Source organism: Musca domestica, unplaced genomic scaffold, assembly GCF_030504385.1.
Source record: "Musca domestica strain aabys unplaced genomic scaffold, Musca_domestica.polishedcontigs.V.1.1 171, whole genome shotgun sequence".
Taxonomy (NCBI): Eukaryota; Metazoa; Arthropoda; class Insecta; order Diptera; family Muscidae; genus Musca; species Musca domestica.
In genome coordinates this window covers 320,761-343,183 of record NW_026712231.1, presented here as the reverse complement: position 1 = coordinate 343,183, position 22,423 = coordinate 320,761, and the positions used below count along the sequence as shown (strand labels likewise).

At 36.0% G+C, this 22,423-nt stretch overlaps 1 protein-coding gene across 2 annotated transcripts; it reads left to right on the top strand.

The window, feature by feature from the left end:
- Positions 1-3,998: 3,998 nt before the first annotated feature.
- LOC131801772 (protein SCAI-like) lies at positions 3,999-22,172 on the top strand. Of its 2 annotated transcripts, none has more exons than XM_059120709.1 (10): positions 3,999-4,147; positions 4,732-4,873; positions 10,032-10,214; positions 10,287-10,517; positions 10,597-10,719; positions 14,617-14,745; positions 14,821-15,134; positions 15,193-15,447; positions 15,507-15,704; positions 20,838-22,172. In XM_059120709.1, exons 2-10 carry the CDS (start codon positions 4,776-4,778, stop codon positions 21,080-21,082), a joined length of 1,776 nt encoding a protein of 591 aa, XP_058976692.1. In that variant the 5' UTR covers positions 3,999-4,147; positions 4,732-4,775; the 3' UTR covers positions 21,083-22,172. The 2 variants fall into 2 exon arrangements, with proteins under 2 accessions (XP_058976692.1, XP_058976691.1); XM_059120708.1 differs by having other exon boundaries at positions 14,602-14,745.
- The last annotated feature ends 251 nt before the right edge of the window (positions 22,173-22,423 follow it).

Genomic DNA, 22,423 nt, shown 5'->3' with positions numbered 1-22,423 from the left:
TTTTTGGAAAATCTTCAAATGAGCGTGAGGTAACAGATATAGTGGACCGAAGGGTTCCATTTTATCTAATGCTGATAAAAATATAGGGAGCTAGCAGATATCAGTTATCTTCACACAAGATCGATATCAATTATCTTCACACAAGATCTTGCGATACTAAATATGTTGGGATTTGTGGGGAGGTACCAAAATCAATTCTCGGATATATTCCATCTTCACACCAGCTCTTGTGTTGATAGAAACATTGACATGTACCGAGGAATCGCATGCTCATTTCATGTTGTATGAGCTTCATGCTTATTCAAAATGTTGAAACTTTGTGAGGGAGGTAAGAAAAGGTGGCCCATTCTGTCCGTTCCTTATACCAGATCTTGAGTTTGTCGAAATATTTAAATGTGCGAAATTTATGAGTTATAATTATTTCAAACTTTGACCCTTCGTGGAAGAGGTACTTGATAGAGTGGCAAAGTTAGCATAAAATTGGATGATCCCGTCTGGGCCAATAATATAAACTAGGTACTGTAAAACATTCGATCTTTTGGACCGATACTGGCCATCTCTGAACTCGTTTTAAGTTTGAACCAAATCGAATACTTTCTTCAAGAGTTATCTTGCACATAAGCCAGACAGACGGACAAACATCGACTATATCGACTCCAATTGTCCTAAAACCGATTTGGTCCAAAGAGACCTAGGGTCTAAAGTCGTTTTTTTCGATGAGGCACGTTTTGGCTGTATATACATACCCTCTATATAGGGTATGAAAAAGTGGCAGGTAAAAAAATACATATTTCGTTCTTAAAAAATATCCATAAAAATCCAAGTTTGGTCCTTAAAAAATATCCATAAAAATCCACTTTTGGTTCTTAAAAATATTCACCATTGGTCCTTAAAAAAATATTATAAAAAAACCACGTTTGGTCCTTGAAAAAAAATATTACAAAAAATCCACGCTTGGTCCTCGAAACAAAACATGTTTTTTCCTTTAAAAAATAACCTTGGTCCTTAAAAAAATATAATTAAAAAATATCCATAAAAATCTACTTTTGGTTCCTGAAAATATTCACCATTGGTACTTGAAAAAAATATTATAAAAAAATCCACATTTGGTCCTTGAAAAAAAATATTATAAAAAATCCACATTTGGTCCTTGAAAAAAATATTATAAAAAATCCACATTTGGTCCTTGAAAAAAATGTTATAAAAAATCCACATTTGGTCCTTGAAAAAAAATGTTATAAAAATCCACGTTTGGTCCTTGAAAAAATATTATAAAAAATCCACGTTTGGTTCTTTGAAAAAATATTATAAAAAATCCACGTTTGGTCCTTAAAAAAATTTTATAAAAACATTCCCGTTTGTTCCTTAAAAAAGTATTATAAAAAAATCACGTTTGGTCCTCAAAAAAATCACGTTTTTTCCTTAAAAATCCACTTTTTGCTCTTCAAAAAATGTCCTTAAAAATCCACGTTTTGTTCTTCAAAAAATGTCCCTAAAAATCCACATTTTGTCCTTAAAAATGTCCTCAAAAAACACGTTTTGTTCTTTTAAAAAAGCCCTTAAAAAATCCACGTTTGGTTCTTCAAAAAACAACCCAAAAAATTCTCGTTTGGTCCTTCAAAAAATAACCTAAAAATGCAGGTTTGGTCCTTTAAAATAACCATAAAAAATCACTTTGGTTTTTCAAAAAATGTCTGGTTCTTCAAAATTGGTCCTTCAAAAAATGATTTTAAAAATCAAAGTTCCAAAAAATGTCCTTCAAAAATCCACATTTGGCATTTCAAAAAATGCCTTTAAAGAGTCCACGTTTTGTCCTTGAAAAAATATTCGTAAAAATCCACGCTGATCCTTATAAAATTCACGTTTCGTTTTTCAAAAAATATCCTTAATGAATCCAAGTTTGTTCCCTGAAAAATTACCCTTAGAAAAATCTGCCTTTGGTCCTTGATAAAAAATAAAATAACAAAAATCAAATTTAGTTTCTTTAAAACTTCGACGTTTTGGACCTGAAAGATATCCTTTTCAGGGGTTTGTCCTTAAAAATCCACCTTTGGTCCTTGATAAACTGTTCATAAGACCCAATATTATTCCTGAAAATAAACAGATATGAATATATATATATGTAAATATATTCGTTTAGGTATCCAGTTCGTTTCTTAATAAATGGCCTTAAAAATTCACATCCGGTCAATGAATCCTAAAAAAAATCACCTTTGGTCCTTGAAAAGAAAATGTTTAAAAATCCACTTTGTTTTTTTCATACTTTTTTAAAATACACTATGGTTAAATAAAAATTTGTTTATCTATTAGTACTTGAAAAAAATCTAACAAATACCACGTTTCCTGGTCTATTGGCTTGTAAAAAAATTATATGCAGGCTATACCAGAACGTGGAGCAGCATGGCCCATATTTTGCACGAATGACACTACATGCAATTCAAAGGTCTGTGTGAAATGTTAAAGCTCTATCTTAAATTTTGCCAAGTATAGAGCAATAATATTTGTTTAAAAATGTCCCCAAAATCCACGTTTGGTAATCTAATAATCAAAACATTCCAGTAAAAGGGTCCTTATAAAAATTTTGTTAAAGTCTCTATATATTCGTATTTTGATATTGAAAAATTAAAAAAAAAATAATAATTTTGTTAATCCATTTGTCTTTGGAAAAACTGTTTTAAAAATCAGCATCAGTTTGTCTTTTGATGCTTAAAAAATAATCGTTAAAACCCACTTCAAATCCTTGAAAAATAGTTTAAAAGTTCATACAACATCTAGGTTTTTTGGTCCTTGAATAGAATTCTTAAAAAATAAACATTATTCCGCAAAATCCAGACTTTTTGTCCTATTGGTCCTTGAAAGAATTTCAGAATCCAAATTGTTGGTCTATTGGTCCTTGAAAACATTTCCAAAAAATATATACGTTTTTTTTTTTTGTCTATTGGTCTCAGAAATAAACCCCTTTTACTGGTCCTTAGAAAAAATGTGTTTTAAAATCCTACTTTGTTGACCCATTGGTCCTTGAAATAAATTCTTATAAAAAGGACGTTTGTAGGCTTAAATAAAATATAAGGAAGTCAAGAGAGTTGATCGAGCTGAGGTTTCTTGAAATTTTATAAAATATGTATAATTTTGGAACCATTAATCCGTGGCATAATTTCTTTAAAATACCCACTTTTGTAAGTATATTGATTCTTGAAACAAATTTCGAATAAGCTATGTTTTTTTTAGTTCATTGGTCCTTGAAAAAAAATATTTTTATATATTTTTCTGTTTATTTCACTTTGCAAAAAGTCCACTTTTCGTGATATATTGGTCCTTGGAAAAATATCCCCAAAACTTCAGTTTTGATTAAAAGATGATCATAAAAATCCCTGTTTATTGGTCTAATAGTCCTTGCAAAATTATTTTAAAAATTTGTGATTTATGTTTTATTTGCAAATTTTATTTTTTTTTTATTTTGTTTGGAACCCACTGTCCCCCATAAAACAATTCCTAGTATTCATGGGGCCATCGTAAAAAAATTAAATCATTGTTACCGGGCAAAGGGGGAAATCTGATATGGGGTTGTCCCATGATGTCATCTTCATCGTCGCCGTCGTCGTCATCACCATCATCATCTTATGCATCATCAAACAACTCACAAGATACAAGTGGCGGTGGGGGGGAGGACGACGACAGACAAAGAAATTATTGAATCTCACATTGTTTGTTGGAAAGTGGTTGAGGGGGCAGTAGATGGTGGGTGGGTTGGTTTATGGTCGCCTGAGTAATACTACGCGCCGCATTCAAACCTAGAAGGCAGGCAGTAGATGTTGTGGTGAATGGCTTTTGAATGAAAATCAGTTTCATTTTGCAATTGTTGTTGTTGTTATTGTTTGGATTTTTTTATTCATTTTTTTCTACGTCTGTCATTCACATTCTCAGTTAAACAATAAAGGCGCGTTTAGTGTTTGATAGTGTAGTTGGAGAACACTGTAACGTTTGGGGGACAGTCAGTCAGTCAGCCAGTCCATCAGCATCACCACTGCCATCCATTGTTGCCATTTACAAGTGCTTCCATACAACAACAAAAACAAAACAGAAAAACAACAAAGCATAAAAAGCCTCCTCCAGCAGTTTATATTGAATGGAAAATGAGATTGTTTTGGTAACACTAAGTGACAAACACACACACAGAGAGAGCTGGCCAGCAGCAAGTGGTGGTGGACAGACATCAATTGGCCAACATCAATTAACACAAAATCTAGGTCTGCTGCCTAGATGAGAAACAAAAACAACAACAACCACGATGGCAGTTCGACATTTAAATTTACATCGATAGTTATCCCCATTTCCCCTCCTACCTCACGCCCTTCCTCCTTAACATTGCCATTAAAACGAGACTCGGTGTTCGACAAACCCACTGACATTGTTGCTCCTTTTTTGTTGTCATTGTCTTTGTTCACTGCCTCCTTCTCTCTCTCTCTCTCTCTCTCTCTCGGTGTTTGCCATTTTTTTTAATTATCAATTTTAATTAATCTTTTTTCTCTGTTGTCGCCGTTATTGGATGCTGGCTGAGCTGTTGTGTTACAATATAATTTGAATATGTCAGCCCTGCTACCCTACTTCCCTGCCTCTCTCCTATCGCCAGGACTTTTACTATTTTCTCATTCAATTTATATTCACAGTTGTTGTTATTGTTTTTTTTCATTGCCTCTCTCTCACTATTTTGTTTTATTTGGTCATTTACAGTTCTTTAACGACAGCAACATAACACTACTGAATCGAAGAACGGTATGGTGAAAATGGAATCCACAGAAGAACAGGACAGAAAGTTGGTTTTGGAGTTTATACATTTGCTGGAGAAGTCCAAACAGTTGTTCAATGGTTTAAGGTGAGTCAGCATTTTTTTGGATTTTATAATATTTTGTTGGTGTTGTTATTTTGAAAAACGAAAGTGAAAAATTTGGAATATTTGAAAAATGTCATTGAATACCGATTTCGGAAATAAAAAAACACGCCAATATTTTTACACCTTCAACAATATGGCTACAGAGAGTATATATAAACGTGCCTCATCGAAATAATGGTTTAGACCCCAGGTCTCTTTGGACGAAATCCGATTCAGAGGCAGAGGTGTTCGTCCATCTAGTTGTCTACCTGGCTGCTGTACACGAAAACTCTCGAAAGGTGTATCATATTTAGTCCAAACTTACTACATCCTAATATTATTATCAAACTTAGATCGAGTTCGTAGATGGGGAATATTCGTCCACTCCTTCTGGTACCTCCCCCACAAAAGATCGAAATTTTCACAAAAATATTTTACTGCATAGAAGGAGAAAGGGTGATCCGATTTTGTTCAACTTTGCAAATTCTAATATTTGAATCAGTGCGAAAATGGACAATATCGATCCACTCCATCCTCCTCACATCCCCACAAAGGGTCAACAATTTTTAAAAGATGTCTAACTCTCGTAAAATGTGATGTGATAGTCCGATTGTCTTCAAATTACACACATTACAATATTTTTCTTAACCCGAAGTCTGGAGTGAGGGTAGATTATATCAATCCATTCCTTCTGGTATTCCCCCACAAAGGGTTAAAATTTTGAATATTATAAAACGCGAAATTAACATTCGATCTCATTCAGACTTGGCACATATCAAGATTTCCATAAATACAAGATCTGTTATAAAGATGGTAGAGATCGCACCAATCGCTGCGTTACCTTACAAAGGGTCAAAGTTTTGAATTACAAAAACGATCATAAAATCCGAAATAAGCATCCGGTTCTCTTCATATTTCACACATTCCATTATTTCTACTAACAGAAGATCTGCTGTGGAGATGGTAAAGATTTATTGGTCCACTCCTTCTGGTACCTCCCACACAAAGGATGAAAATTTTGAATATCCTCGAAATTACCATCAAATTTCATTCAGATTCGGTACATCTCAATATTTTCATCAACACGAGATTTGTTTGTGGTAGAAATCAGACCGTTTCTGTTGTAAAGATTAGACCATTTATTGGTATTCTCAACTAGTAATATATTCGATGTTCTAGCCATCAGTTCCGTCATGGAAAAGTTAATGTTTTTCCATTTGCCTTGACGAAATGCCAAATGCCCTTCTTATCCCTGACCAGAATAAAGTCTATATCATTTGAAGTCAAAATTTTTATAAAATGACCCCAAGATGTTTTATCCAATCCTGAGTTTCTCGTTATTTTGCAAAACTTGTCAATCACAGAATTCTTAAATTCGTCAGATCTGTATAAGGACTTCAGCGCTTCTAAATACAAACCACTGTCAATCCATTCTCCACCTGTCCATTCTCCACCTGTCATAGATTGGCATTTTTGAATACCATCTAAAAATTCCTTAATGACTAAATATTAGACGGTGAAAAGCGTAGGCAAAAATATGTCGTATTACCTCACCTCGAATTTTCATTTGCCCTTGGTAGCAGAAAAAGACCTTCTTTCCTATGGCCAGCATATAGCCTATATATCGTTTGAAGTCAAAATTCTTATGAAAGATAATCCCAAGGTATTTTATCCTGTCCAGCTTTTCCCAATATTAAGACCAATTTGCAGAACCTGATGGTACGTCACAAAACTTGGCAATCTTTAAGTTCTTAAGTCTATCAGAACTGTCTACGAATTTCGGTGTTTCTGAGTTCAAGACCTTGTCAATTCTTTTCCCATTTGCCCCATGAAAGATAGTTACATTTGAATGCCACCTGATACATCTCATCTATAAACATGAAGCCAGCACACTACGTTCCTACTTCCTAAGCCTTAGGGAGTTATTCCACTTCGCATCTTCATCAGTCTTTGTTTTGGCTCTGGCCCGAATAAAGTCAATATGACCTATGAAGTGTAGATTCTTATGAAATATGACCACAAAGTATTTTATCCTGCCTTGCTTTTCCACGACATTTAGATCAATTTGCCAGATTGGGCGACGAGTCGCAAAACTTAGAAGAACATATCCTGTTTTCCCGGAAAACATAATTTCCAAACATTTTTCACAATTTAGTTTGGTCCCCTAAGTTTATGTTAAAAATGCGAACCGCAGTTCCTGTGGGAACAGTAAGTCCGAGAGAGAGAGAATTGCGTGGCCACAATCCCGTGGAAACGAAACCCCAAAATTCTTGTGAAAATAAATAACCTATGCTTCTGTGGGATCATCGAGCTAAAGATCCTGTAGAAGCAACTAATCGAAGCTTCTGTAGGAAAAACTAGTCGAACCTCCTGTGGGAACAGCGAACAGAAATTTCTATGAAATATGAATGCGAATCTGAACTTCTGCGAGTCCGTAATTATGGGGGTACAGAAAATATATTTCTTGTGGAAGCAATAAACCGAAACTCTTATGGGAAAAACGAACCAAAGTTTCTATTACAAAACAATCCCGTCCATTCAACCCAGGAAAGATAATATTTGGTCTCCGGAAAAAAATGTTTATAAAGAGTGGTTTTATGTAGGAATTTTACCGGCTCGAAAGCACTCGAGTTGTTGTCAGGCTGGTCAACCTCTCACTCACTCGCATTTTTAGATCCTACAATATACCAACGAAAAGGTAACCACGTCTATTCGTAAATTTGGACATACACAAAGATAGAAAGAGAGAGAGAGAGAGAGAGAGAGTGGTTAATGGCGTCACAATGAAAACTATAAAGCTAAGACTGATATATAACGAAAGAAGATGCGAAAGAAAATAAGGAAAAAGGAAATTGTAGAGAGACATTTGATCAATCATTTGGATAAAAACCCAAAACTAGGAAATCTTCATAGTTGGGCTAAATCAACCGATCTAAGGGTCCTCATACCCGCGAAATTGGAAGAGTCGCCGATCAGAGTTTGTAGTCGAAACTACTACCAGTTTTTGTTCCATACAGCAAAGGCACGATGATGGATCAGTCTGCGAGGAGCGAGGACTATTCAGCTCTTCCCCTCTGAACAGCAACCGAATAGGTTTGAAAGTGCCCCGAACAAGATCTGAAGGATCTGTGATGGTGGGGCAATAAAGTTGAGATTCCCTGTGAGTCCCCGCCACCTGTGGTACCAAAAATACCCTTGGTCAGATCTGGTAACTTAGCTACTTCCAATTGGGGCTGTTATACACGCCTAGGCTGAACAAACGGGCTTAGAGGCCCCAAACCACACACTCATTTCACATTCATTCTCATACACACAGAGCAGGAACATTCGTACAACTCAGTAAACACACAGTGCCCGATGACGGGAGAAAATTCGAAAGTTGTAGCAAACACCCAAGGCTAGCACTCGTAGAGCAGTTGGAAAGAATACGATTAACCACATTAGAGGGTATGGGGTAGACAGTTGACCTTATTCCAACCAACTGCATAAGGGTTTAGCGGGTCCTTTTGAAGAGCCTGGATGCTGTTTAACTTAGCTGACTACAATTGGGAAGTATTCAGACTACAGAACACCATTCTGGGAAACAAAACTGAAGGCCTTCTCAATGTACATGAAGGTCATGGGAATATTTTCCTAGGATCTTGATATTTTGATGATTCTGATCAGAACTAGTTCATTAGTGAGCTATTTAATCCTGAACTGTAAACCATAAATCGAGAATATTTTTTAGAGTAATTTTTGAGGGAACAAGTAAAAAAACATTAAGTTCGGCCGGTCCAAACTTTTAATACCCTCCACCTTAGGGTAAAGGAAACATTAGAGCCCATTATCACCCACATATACCAATTTTTAGACATATTCATGGGAAAATGTGCCAAAATTCATCAAAATTCCGAATATATATGCTATACAAAAACGTGTACCTATACATACAGTATTTTTCCAAAAGAGCTAGAACCCATTAAGACCAACAAATACCAACTTCTAGACAAATCTGTGAAGAAATGTGGCAAAAACTATTAAAATGCTGAATATCGGGAGGTACCGTTATATGGGTGCTATACCAAATCGTGGACCTTTACATGCAATGTTTTGCCATAGGAGCTAGAACCCATTATGACCTACAAATGCCAATTTTCAGACAAATCCGTGAAAAAATGTGGCAAAAATTAACAAAATTCCGAATATCGGGAGGTACCGTTATATGGGGACTATACCAAAACGTGGACCTATAATTACAATGATTCGCCACACGAACTTGGACCCATTATGACTTACAACTACCAATTTGCTGAGAAATTCTGAAAAAATATGTCAATAACTCATCAAAATACCTAATATCGGGAGGTACCGTTATATGGGGACTATTCCAAAACGTGGACCTACACATACAATGTTTCGCCACACGAACTAGGACCTATAAATACCAATTTTTAGACAAATCCGTGAAAAAATGTGGCAACCATCAAAATACCGAATATCGGGAGATACCGTTATATGGGGGCTATACCAAATCGAGAACCCATACATGCAAAGTTTTGCCACCGGAGATGGAAACCCATTATGACCAACAAATACCAACTTTTAGAGAAATCCGTGAAAAAATGTGGCAAAAACAATCAAAATACCGAATATCGGGAGGTACCTTTATACGGGGGCTATACCAATACGTGGACCTATACATGCAATGTCTCGCCACACGAACTGGGACCCGTCATGACCTACAAATACCAATTTTCAGACAAATCCGTGAAAAAAATGTAGCATAAATCATCAAAATACCGAATATCGGAAGGTACCGTTATATGGGAACCATGGCAAAATGGAACCGATATATCTCATTTTCAATACCAACCATCCTAGACACAATACAAATTGCAAATTTTGGCGCTCTACGTCAAATATTGTGGGCTGTATCGTGATTTCAACAGACAGACGGACATAGTTAAATCGACTTAGAATTTTATGCTGATTATGAATATATATACTTTTTGGGATCTACGACGAATATTTAAGGATGTTACAAACGGAATGACAAAGTTAATATACCCTCATTTCCAAGGTGGAGGGTATAAAAATATAATAGAGAACACTGAATCAATTCAAAATCCATTATTTGAATTAGAAATTTATTGAAGATTTTCCTTTTCCCTACTTTCAGAGATTTACCACAATATGGACATCGTCAGTGGCAGGCCTATTTTGGACGAACATTCGATGTCTACACGAAACTATGGAAATTCCAGCAACAGCATCGGATGGTACTGGATTCGAAATACGGTTTGAAACGGTGGCAAATTGGTGAAATTGCAAGTAAAATTGGACAGCTTTACTATCATTACTAGTGAGTGAAGCCCCCACCTCTACAAAAACAAAAAAGATCTCCATAACATTCGCCTTTGATATTTCTTTGCAGTTTAAGAACCAGCGAAACGAATTACCTGAATGAAGCGTATCAATTTTATGCAGCTATTAGAGGTAGAGCCTATTATTCGCGAGCGATCAAAGAAGATCGTCCCGATTTGATGGTGAAAAAGCTGCGCTATTATGCACGTTTTATTGTGGTTTGTTTGCTGCTGAAGAAAATGAAATTGGTGCGAGAATTGGTGACCGAATTGGAAAAACAAATACAGGAATATACCACCACGTAAGAAATACTCAACATTCTTCTATTATTCTCAAAATATATTCGAATTTTTAATGCCATATTGATTTAATGTTTCCAGTTATGAACCTGAAGACCATTTAGAATGGTCATTAGTTTTGGAGGAGATCAAGGGCTTTATTAAAGCCGAAGCAGCTGTGGCCGTTCTTCATGCGGATTCCAATCCCATCGTACTATCACACAGGTACTTTTAGCCAGAGCCATTTCGGCAAATTTACCCAATATTTTGCCCGTGCTTTCTTTGGGAAGGAAAAATTGAATGTAAAAATAAACCAAGAAAATTAGTAGACAGATTGATTTATTCTTTCGATTATTGCAAAAAAAAATCCTTATTTTTCAAATTTTCTTTATTTCCTTTTAATTTTTGAAATCTAAATCAAAAAAGTTGAACCAAAAAAAAGCAAATTAACTCGTAAATTTATGATTTTTGGGAGGTATACAAGTTATGCTTACATTTTAAGTTTTGTTTCGATTTTTTTGTTTAACAATTAACCCCCCTCTTTTTTGAGCCAATATTAGTTTTGAAATAATTTCCTCTAACTCTCTTATATATTGTAGTATTGTATGCAAAACTTTTTTAAATGGCAGTATTTATTATAATATTGTGCTTATCACAGAAGACTTGAAACAACAAATGTCACCACTCACCACTCCACCCCCTCCAGCTCCATTCCATTACCGGCCAAACTAACCAATTGTCACTGTCATTACTATTAACACGTCATCCATCTCTTCAATCATTCCATCCAACCATCAACTCCATTTCCTTCCATTTCACTCACTCACTCTCTCATTCGTTCACTCTCTCGCTCAGCAAACACATCCACACTCACCAATTACCAATCAATTTTCAAACACCTTAACACACAACAAACACACTTACATACATATCAGAAAATTATTGTTTAATTGTGATGATAATTAGAAAAGGTGCGAACAGACAGCAGAACTGAACGGCAATCTATATATTACTTGGAGTGAGGTTGCCTTCGTAATTCTACCATGGGCCGGCCGGAAAAACGGCAGGAAATGTCCTATATACGTTAACAATCCTGGGCCCGAAATTTCTTAATAAATAAATAGTTATTCGATGAAGTAGCCAAAGGATAACTATTTATTTGTGGTCCAGGAATAACTGATTATTTTTACCGGCATGTCCGCGTAAAATAATGGGTTATTAATCTGGTTTGCAATACGACTTTTTCGGAGTGTTTAGTGTATCCAAACACCATGCCGTTTTTTCGTATATTACACAATGCCCTCAGAAATAGATGAATACAATGAACACAACGCTTCCCACGAATATGAGTACAAATTCGTTCACACATATTTGAGACTGATTAGCCATTCCGTCTGTAACACCTCGAAATATACTTTTTAGACCCAACAAAGTATTTCCAGGGTGAGATAAAAAAAAAACTGCAAACAAAGTAAAACGCCATAATTTTTACATCCTTTTTAAATGTCCGAAATAGCATCAAATTTTAGAATAAGTTTAGATTTGTTCGAATTGGTCACCTTCGGCACGAATTATGGCCTTCAAACGGCCAATGAAACCGTCACACGCTGCCCGAATGTTGCTCTGCGGTATTTTGGCCCATTCCCGGCTAAGCGCTTGCTTGAGGTGATCGACACTTTAATATTTTTTTAGTGCCAATCTTGCTTTCCAAAATACTCCATACACTATATAATAGTCCAACGGATTGGTATCCGGAGATTTTGGTGGGCATAGCACGCTGGAAATGAAGCGAGGAACCTCATTTTGTAACCATTCTTGGGTGGCGCGTGCTGAGTCCTGTTGGAATGTCCAAGGCCTGCGGCCAAAATGTTTGCGTGCTTAAGGCTCTAATACACCCTCCAGAATATTTTCGCAATAATATTCGGCATTTATTCTGATGCCACGGTCGATTGATACGAGGCGCGTGCTGAGTGCCATGGTGCTGAGTCCTGTTGGAATGCCCAAGGTCTGCGGCCAAAATGTTTGCGTGCCCAAGGCTTTAATACACCCTTTAGAATATTTTCGCGACAATATTCGGCATTTATTCTGATGCCACAGTGGCCAACCGAAGGTATACAGTTTCAGCTGACCTCTTTGACAAGTAAACTCGATCTTTTTCTTTGTTTCATTCCCATCGGAGAAAACCAAATTCGGCAGTTCACCACTTTCGCCCAGGCGAAGCAACTCTTCTTTTAGCTCTTTTGAGTCGATTTTCTTTCTGTTGCAGTGTAAGTTCTTGTACTTTTTGGAATTTCAATGGCTTTACGCCGAGCTCATTTTTTTACATTTACCGATTAATACGAGCGGATAGTGACCATCGGCTGCTTAGTGTTGGCAGCTGACCTGTTTACAAACTGCTGGACAACGAATATTTTCTCATCGGAGAAAATCAAATTCGTCAGTTCACAGTTTTTGGAATTTCAATAGCTTAACCCCGAGCTCATTTTTCAGTATTTGGCGAATGGAATATTGCGATATGTTCAGCTCACGTGCCATTTTTAAGACACCGCTACGCGGGTTTAGATCAGGTCGCTTCATTATTTTTCGAACCATTTCTGCTGATGTTGCTGTTTTCTTCCGTCAACTTCCACATGACGTCGGGCTACGCTACCAGTATCACGGTAACGAACGATGGTACGAGACACAAAGGATTTATTCACATTTAAATGCTGGAGAGCTCTAACGATAGCCACTTGTGGTTTTCTAGCCAAATATAAAGAAATCCCACCACCACGCCTGAATTCCATGACGAATAACTTTTTTTTTCTGAAAAATTCTCACCAAAATGCTTTTGTACGCTTGTAAGCAATACAATCAGCTGTCACTGGAATCATTTTAACAGCTGTCGGACGAGTGGCTCAGAAATGACAGCATCGGTATTTTGGTATTTTGATGATTTTAGCGTTATTATTCACCGGAATTGTTTCAAATTACGTATTTAGAGCTCGTAATGAGAACTTCAGTCTGTGACAGAAAAATGTCTATACCGGTCTAGGCCTTCGTATAGGGCCCACATACCAGTACCTTCCTATATTCGGTATTTTGACGAGTTTAGGTACAATGCCCACCGACATTGTTTGAGACACGTATTTGAAGTTCGTAATGGATACTACAGCCTATGGCAGAAAATTGTCTATGCTGGTTCAGGTCTTCGCACAGCTCCGATATAACGCTACCTCCCTATCTAGGATATTTTGATGATTTTAGCTGCATTATTCACCGTTTATTCCAAATTTCGAATTTGAATATGGTAATGACTTATGACAAACAATGCCCATGTAGGTCCACGTCGTATAGACACCAATATAACAGCTATATTCGGTATTTTTAAAAAGTTAACCGAATTTTTTTTAGAATTTTATTTCCAAATTCGTTCTAAATGGTGGAGGGTATTCAAAGTTCGGGTTCAAAGAGGGTTTTTAACTTGTTGTTTTTTTTTTTTTTTTTTTTTTTTTTTTTGAAAATTGCCAAATTCATTCCAAAGGGTATTCAAAGTTCGGAACAGAAACTGTTTGAAACTGCAATATGACCCGTTATGTTGAAAAATGGCTTAAGGTTCGTCTCTCTTTTCCGTAAAAAAGTACCCTACTTCTTTCTATATTATCTCTATCGCATCTTTTCTAATACTAATCACCATCAAATATCGCAAAAAAAAAATTGTACATGAAAATACTAAAATCAAAACTAACAAAAATTCTTGCACGTTCAGTATTTCATTTTTGTTCAGAAAAAAAATCAATAAAAATAAAAGAATAAATAATTAAAAAATAAATAAAAATTATTAAACAAGTTGTTATAAGAAGGTGTATGTTTGTGTGTTCGATACGACGCTCAATGTGGCAGACCACTAACAACTCTAAATTAAAAACCTCACAAAAAACGGAGGTTGTTAAAGTAGCTGCCACATCGAGTGTCGCCATCAAACGCTCCACCTAAAGATGAAAATTCAAAAAAAAAAAAGAAATCACAAGTGTCTCATTAGCATCACATCAAATCAATTCTTCTGTGAAAGCACGGGCCTTAGCAAGAGCTTTTTTAGTATGGTTAACTTCACCCATTGATGAGTAGTGGTTCCGGTTCTAGGTTGTCGCCGCTAACAACACCGCCATGCGAAAGATCACCGCACATGACGCTGAGCCTGCAGGAGATCTTGATTGTGGGCTCGGCATGCGAACAGGCCAAATTTTCGGAGCTAACAATGGATATGTTTAGGTAAGCCATCTACTCACTTTCAAAATCAGATGAATTATGGACACAATCTTCTTCTTCTTCTTTTTAATTCGACAGAATGTTACAGACACTAGAACGGGAACCAACAGAAACCACACATCCTATGAGTGTTTCACATGGCATGCATGGACACGATGCCAGTCCAGCGGCCAGTCGTATACCACCATACGGTGTTCCAGGTTCCAAGGGCTATTTGGAAAATAGCCGCCATTATCGTGACAATCCTCATAAGTATTTATTGTATAAGCCTTCGATTAGCCAACTTCTGGTGTTCTTAGCTAGCGGTTTTAAAGAATTGCCTCCGGGAGGCGCCTTACTCTTATACATGTCGGCAGATGGCTGTTTTTCCACCACCAAACATCCCGAAGATTGTAGGTCCCAAATACTTTTCTTTCTTCTTTGTAATATAAAATATATCCCTTTCTTCAGATGGCTATGAATTAGGTGGCCTGGCCACAAGTGTCAAACGCGATGGTGTTGATGGCGGCGGTCTGGCGTGTCGAGGGAAATCCTACAAGGAAACCCATTGTCTGTATCCAGGCGATTTATATCCCTTCACCCGACGGCCCATGTTCATTATTATCGATTCGGATAATTCGTTTGTGTTTCAGCATATACCCCGTTATTTTGGCCAACCATTGGTTGTGCTCATGTCACCTCAGGATGTACCACCAGCTTTTCAGGGTAGGAGATTGTAATTTTTTTAGAAATATTAATTTCTAATTTTTGTTATTCTATTTTAGCTGAAGTCCAACACCATGGCTCCTTGTTTACATTGTTCCTGCACTCCCCTCTCACCGCTTTGTGTTACATCTGTAATGTTGGCGATGTGCCCATCCATCATTGGGAACGCTGCCAGTCGTATGTGGATCATTTCATAACAGAAGCTTCCCGTTTAGTAACACGCTGTCGCATAGATGAAATTGACCAAGGATATATAGGTAAGATTGGGAGGTGGATAAATTCCTTTGTAGAGGATACAGGAATGACTCGATGTACGTCGACATAGGGACTGAAAAATGGTGACGAAAATCGATTTTTGGTTGGTGTTTTGAATTCAATCTGAGTTCAAGATATTGAAATGTTCATTAATGTTCAGATTTAGATGACTATATTTTTGGAAACACCATTTGGATACCATCGACTGTGAAGACGTCTGTTCCGCTCTCAATTTAAGTGTTTCCGATGTTACTTTTTTGAAGAATGTCTTAATTCGTGTCTGCAACAATTCTTTTTCATATAGGGTAACCAGTCCCGTGTTCAAACCTGGTAGCAATTTCTATGAGCCCCTAGATCTTTTGATCTAGACTGACTATGGAGAGGTCCCTGTTTAGGGTACAACGCGGAGGCTATTGTTTATACCCAAATCGAGGATAGAGCTTCGGCTCGATGTGGAGTTGTATTCTCAACCGTGGGCAATGAACTGCTATGTGTTGAGCTCAGGAACACATATAAATCGCTCTGAAATTTAGACAACAATATTTTTATCGCCTATGCGCAATACATATGTTCTCTAGTCGAAAGCCCATTCTCCATATATATAGGATCAACATCTTCGGTGCTTTCTTTATGGCAGAGACAGTTATTAAAAGTTTCCTCAAGTGATCGCCATAATTTTTCCAATTTCTTCACTAAACAGCAGAGAAGTAAAATAATCCTCAACCCCTAACCCAGAGGGGTTTAAATCCTGTATAGCTGATCTTCGATTTGAAATAGACCTTTATGGAGGGCTACCATCCTCTAAGAGAATCCCTATGCAATGGTGCATCATAGTTGATGCTGTCAAGACAAAAATCATGATAAACCTCCTCGACTTCCCGACTATCCCTGTAATATTTAAAACACTTATTATCTATAGCTTCCTTAAAGTGATCAGGGGGGCTCTTTTAATTTCTTAAATGGTTTTTGTGAAGTCTCTTGACAAAATTCGACATTTCTTCTTTAATATTTTGATAGTGGCTTAAAACATCTGCAATATCTTATAATAAATATCCTAAATTTTGAGCTTCTTTTTAAATTTCTCTGTTTATTTCATTTAAATCTACATATCTACCGGCTTCTGCTGTGCATTCAGGTCATCCGTTTTTGTACAAATTTTATATATTTCCACTAATTTCATGATATCATATTTTTCCCAAAATTGCCTTATTTGATTATTATTTTGAACAGCTTCTTCATCAGGGGTCATGTTTATTAATTGCGTCAATGGAACTTTTAAATCTTCGTCGTAACTAATGTTTCTTAAGGTGGCAAGGACAACTTTTCTGTTCGTACATATCCGTGTTATTTTTAAGACTCATATTTATTAACGTTTTGGATGTTTCCATTCTATATTCGTCGTTATCAAATTTTTCAAAAATTTCCATAGCTTTTCATAACTTTCCCAAAATTGCCCATTTATGCCCTCAGCATATGGCTGAGAGAGGGTATATAACATTTGATACGGCCAAAACGTGCCATCGAAATAACAATTTTAGACCCTATGTCTCTTTGGACCAAGTCCGTTTCAGGACATTTGGAATCGATCTAGCGATGTCCGTCCGTCTGTCGGTCTGTCTGGCTGGAGCGCACGATAACTCTCGAAGGGAGTACTCGAGTTGGTCCAAACTTGGTACATCGTAAAATTATTATTAAACTCCTTCTGGTACCTCCCCATAAAAGGTCGTAATTTTCATAAAAATAATTTACTGCACAGATATAGAAAGGATGATCCGATTTTGCTCCAACTTTGAAAATCCTAATATTTCCATCAATGCTACGTCAGGTGCAATATCGGTCCACTCCATCAAGTACCTCCCGCACAAAGGGTCAAATCTGATGTAAGAGTCCGATTGTCTTCAAATTACACACATCACAATAATTTTTATCAAACCAAGGTCTGGTGTGAAGATGGAATATATCGGTTCCCCACAAAAACGTCAGCATTTTCACTAAGGTCATAGAACGAAAAATTAACATCCGATTCCATTTTGACTTGGCATATCTCAATATTTTTACTAGCACAAGGTTTTTTTAAGATGGTAGAGATCGAACCATTTCTTCTGGTACCTCCCCCACAAAGGGTCAAAATTTTGAATAACCATAAAGCTCTTAAAACGAGAAATTAACTTCCAATTCTATTCAGACTTGAAACATCTCAATAAACACAAGATCTATTATAAAGATGGTAGAAATCGGATCATTGTTTCTGTTACCTCCCCCACAAAGGATCAAAGTTTTGAATAACCAAAACGATCATAAAATTCGAAATAAACATCCGGTTCTCTTCATATTTCACACACCCCATTATTTCTTCTAACACAAGATCTGCTGTGAAATGGAATATATCGGTCCACTCCTTCTGGTACCTCCCCCACAAAGGGTTAAAATGTTGAATGTCCATGAAGCTCTTAAAACGCGAAATTAACATCCGATTTCACTGAGACTTGGTACATCTCAATATTTCCATCTACACAAGATCTGTTATCAATATGGTAGAAATCGTAGGTAGTGCAAATTTGGAAAATTTCAAAAAAAAAACAGTAAAGAAAGTCTTAAAGTCGGGCGGGCGGACTTTATGATCCCCTACACCACTAATTAAGTAGAGCTCCACATAACAATTAAAAGTTTTTATGGGAGAATTCAATCATACACGCTATGATTATAATTATAATTTAAAGTTCAAAGGACTAAATATGCCGAAGCATTTGTATCTTTTAAATTCGGAATTGTATTGCCTATTTCGTGACAATTAATTTGAAATCGGATAAAGATATATATATAGGAGCTATATCCAAATCTGAACCGATCTCGATAAAATTTGGCAAATATATTTCTGAGCTGTATTTCCCTGAATATCATTGTTACGGGGTGTATATTACGGCTGTGGGTAACAAATATAACAAATCGGATAAATAATATATATGGAAGCTATAGCTATATCTGAACCGATCTTCACCAAATTTTACATACTAGCTTCTAGACTCAATTCGGTCGTAAGTGCCAAATTCCATCCCATTTGGACAAATATTAGACGTTTGGTGCACATAAAAGGTAAATCGGACGAAGTTATATATGGGAGCTATATCCAAATCTGAACCGATCTCTATAAAATTTAGCACATGTATTTCTGAGCTGTATTTGATATATTTCCCCAAATATTGTTGTTGCATAGTGTATATTACGGCGGCGGTGGACAAAAATAACAAATCGGATGAACAATATATATAGGAGCTATAGCTATATCTGAACCGATTTCGATCAAATTTGGCATACATATTTTCAGGCCTAATTTGGGTGTATATGCAAAATTCCATACAATTCGGGCTGATATTACACGTTTGGTGCACAATAAAAGGCAAATCGGACGAAGATATATATGGGAGCTATATCTAAATTTTGACCGATTATCTCCAATTTCAATAGGGTTCGTCCTTGGGCCAAACAAAAGATCTATGCAAAATTTCATCTGGATCGGGCAACAAATGCGACCTGTACTTTGTTTACAAAAATACATGGACAGACGGACGGACGGACATGCTTAAATCGACTCAGAATGTGATTCTATGCCGATCATCAAAAGGAACTATGGGTCTATCTCGTTTCCTTCTGCCTGTTACAAACAAATGCACAAAGACATAATACCCTGACCACCTAGTGGTGTAGGGTATAAATAGAATCCGTTAAAACTCTGTTAAATCTTAAAAATACCGAATGTTTGGAGAGTTACCGTTATTTTGGGATTTATACGAAGATGTGGACCTGCATAGGTAATTTTCCGTCACAGGCTGTTATACCCATTACGAAGTGCAAATACAAAAATTGAAACGATTCCGGAGAAAAATGTAGCTAAAATTATCAAAATACAGAATATAGAGAGGTGCCAATATTTAGGGGCTACACGAAGACTTGGGGCATGTTCTGTTTGAACTACCATATGATTTCAATTTTTTTATTTTCTTGGCTTAATATGTCATCTTTATTTGTTTATGTATGTGTTTTCTTTTCAATAACAAAAAAATTGTTCAGAAAATATTCAAATTCGGGTGTTTTCAAAATGTTTATTTCAACGTATGCATCGACAAAATCTAGAGTTTTTGTAGCGAAATAATCCTTTAGAGATATATAGTACATGATTTTGAAAAGACCTTTGACCTTTGACCTTTCATTCAGTTATCGCGTTTTTCAACTATTTATTCAAAATAAATGCAACAAGTTGTTTGATTTTTTTATTGTTTTGATACTAATTCTGACATTACAAGCCAAACAGGTAGACCTCTATACTTGCAATTTTTTCAAAGTTGACCTACCTTCTCTTCATTGTACCATGGTACCTATGAGGAACTTAAAATATCAAATTTGGAAAATTTCGGTTTATAATATCGTTAAATTCATCAAAATTCCTCCACAACCTTTTTACATCCTCCACCACACATAGCATGGAGGGTACATCATTTTCCACTGGAATCGTATCAATCTTGGTATTTGAAGGTCGTAATGGATACCACCTTCAATGACGGGTAATAGCTTGTACAGGTCCAAGTTATCGTATAACCCCTCTCTATGTTCGATATTTTGATGATTTTGGCTCCACTTTCCACCCGAATTATTTAAAATTTGGAGTTCGCAATCGATACCCCCGTCCCCGTCTTCGTATCGCTGCCATATAACGGAACTATCTCAAACTTGGTATTTGGAGTATGTTATAGACACCCCCATCGGTGGCTGGTAATTTGCTTTAGAGGTCTACGTTTTCTTATAGCTCCACATAAGTGAAGCAGCTGATGTTCGGAAAAAATCTAGTACCATTTTTAACGGACTTTGTTACATTTTGCAAATTCCTCCCAAATGATGGGGGGTATTAAAGGAACTTAACAACTTTTATAGTTGTTGTACATGATTTAGTACGCTTGCATACTTCGAGAATTCAATATGATCTAGAATCTATAAAAAATTGTGATTTTAAAATATAGAATAGCTTAAGAAGGTCTTCTATATCTAGAAGGTCGTATACATAATTTTGAGTTTTTGTTAGACCTTAATCAATTATTTAATTTTTATATAACTCTCTCTTCCTCTCTCCAATTGCCTTACAGATTCATCGTATGTTCAATTCTTTGGTGATGACTTCTTACGTACCCTCATACTACGCTTTGTGTTCTGTGATGTTGTATTGAGACTGCATCGTGGTTTCCGGGGACGCCATATGAGACCACGCTGTGAACCACCATTGCCATCCAATGAACTGCTAGAGCATCCCACATTGTCGCATATTATATTCCAGCTGGCAACGGCGCTCGATGTGCGCGGTCATTTCTCCGATGGACCGGAATGCGACTGATGATCTACTGAGTATTTCCCTAAACTAAGTCTAGTCATAATTTTAAGCATTTCTTTGCAACAATTTATTATTATAATTCTAATTCTATTAATTATTATGGAAATTAATCTTAAAACAACAACAACAAGAACAACAACAACAAATATAACAACAATTGCAATAACAACAATAATATTAATAAAAAAAAACAAATTAAATATTTGTGAAGCAAAAGAAGAAAATACCAAAATTTCTATGGAAAGAAAATTCTCGTTAAACGATTCCTGTTCTAAAAACTAAACCCCTGCTAAAAGTAACCAAAGAAAAAGTCCCCGAAAAAACAAATATCCCAAACGCCCAAAAGGTAAAACTATGAAACATATGATAACATACATAAATATGCTGAGCTTTTAAAAAGGAAAACCTGCAAAAATGGTTAAAAAAATCTGACACTACCCAAAGACCCTGCTTTTCTCCTATTCAGAGTTCTTGACACGACACTGCATTGACTGCCATTCCAGATATTCCCAAAAGCTAGGGGATGAGCTTTCATTATGATGGAGCAAAAAAAAGGCCAAAAGTAACCACATAGACATTTCCCAGGCTTTCCCCAAAACTCTGGAGCCCCCGCTCGAAAAATTCTCAAACTTCCCCCCTCTAACCTAACCATGCAAATATCTAATAACAACAAATACAAAATAAATAATTACATATAAATCTAAAAAAACAAAAACTTATCTGAACAGAAACAACAACAAAAAGAAAAATAATTTAGCTCATTTTCTACTCAAGCAAAATAAAAACAAAACAAAATTTAAAACCAACAACAAAAATATATTTTTAAAGAAAATTTGAAAGTAAAACCAACAAAAAAAAAATTGAACACAACACGGAAGTGACTGATTTAGCAACAAAAACAAGAGAAATCTCATAAAGAGAAATAAATGCTAGCAAAAGGAAACAAAAACCAGATGAAGAAGATGAAGCTGAAGCAGAATAGTTATGCCGGTTACTGATACAATTCCGTAGTTGTCCTACCAAACCAAATATACTCATTTTATAATGTATACATACAACATAACATATATATTTTTGCCTACAAAACCAAAAACAACAAATAAAATTAAAAAAAATACATTTAATATAAAAAAAAATTATTAAATATTATAATATTAATAATAATAATAAATAATTAAAAAATAAATACCAAATAATGACAATTTTATACGATGATTGTAGTCTAGACACCAACCATTCTAATGTACATACATACATATATTGCATGTGTATATGTTAGTCGATAAAACAAAAGGAAAAGGAAAACAACACTAGACACTTTTTCTCACACATACCCACTGACAC

Excerpts from the sequence above, each read along its gene's own strand:
- LOC131801772 (XM_059120708.1), top strand. The coding sequence starts at position 4,776 with ATGGTGAAAATGGAATCCACAGAAGAACAGGACAGAAAGTTGGTTTTG. Across the intron at positions 14,746-14,820 it reads CTAACAATGGATATGTTTAG|AATGTTACAGACACTAGAAC; the intron begins GTAAGCCATCTA and ends TTAATTCGACAG. Across the intron at positions 15,135-15,192 it reads CACCAAACATCCCGAAGATT|ATGGCTATGAATTAGGTGGC; the intron begins GTAGGTCCCAAA and ends CCCTTTCTTCAG.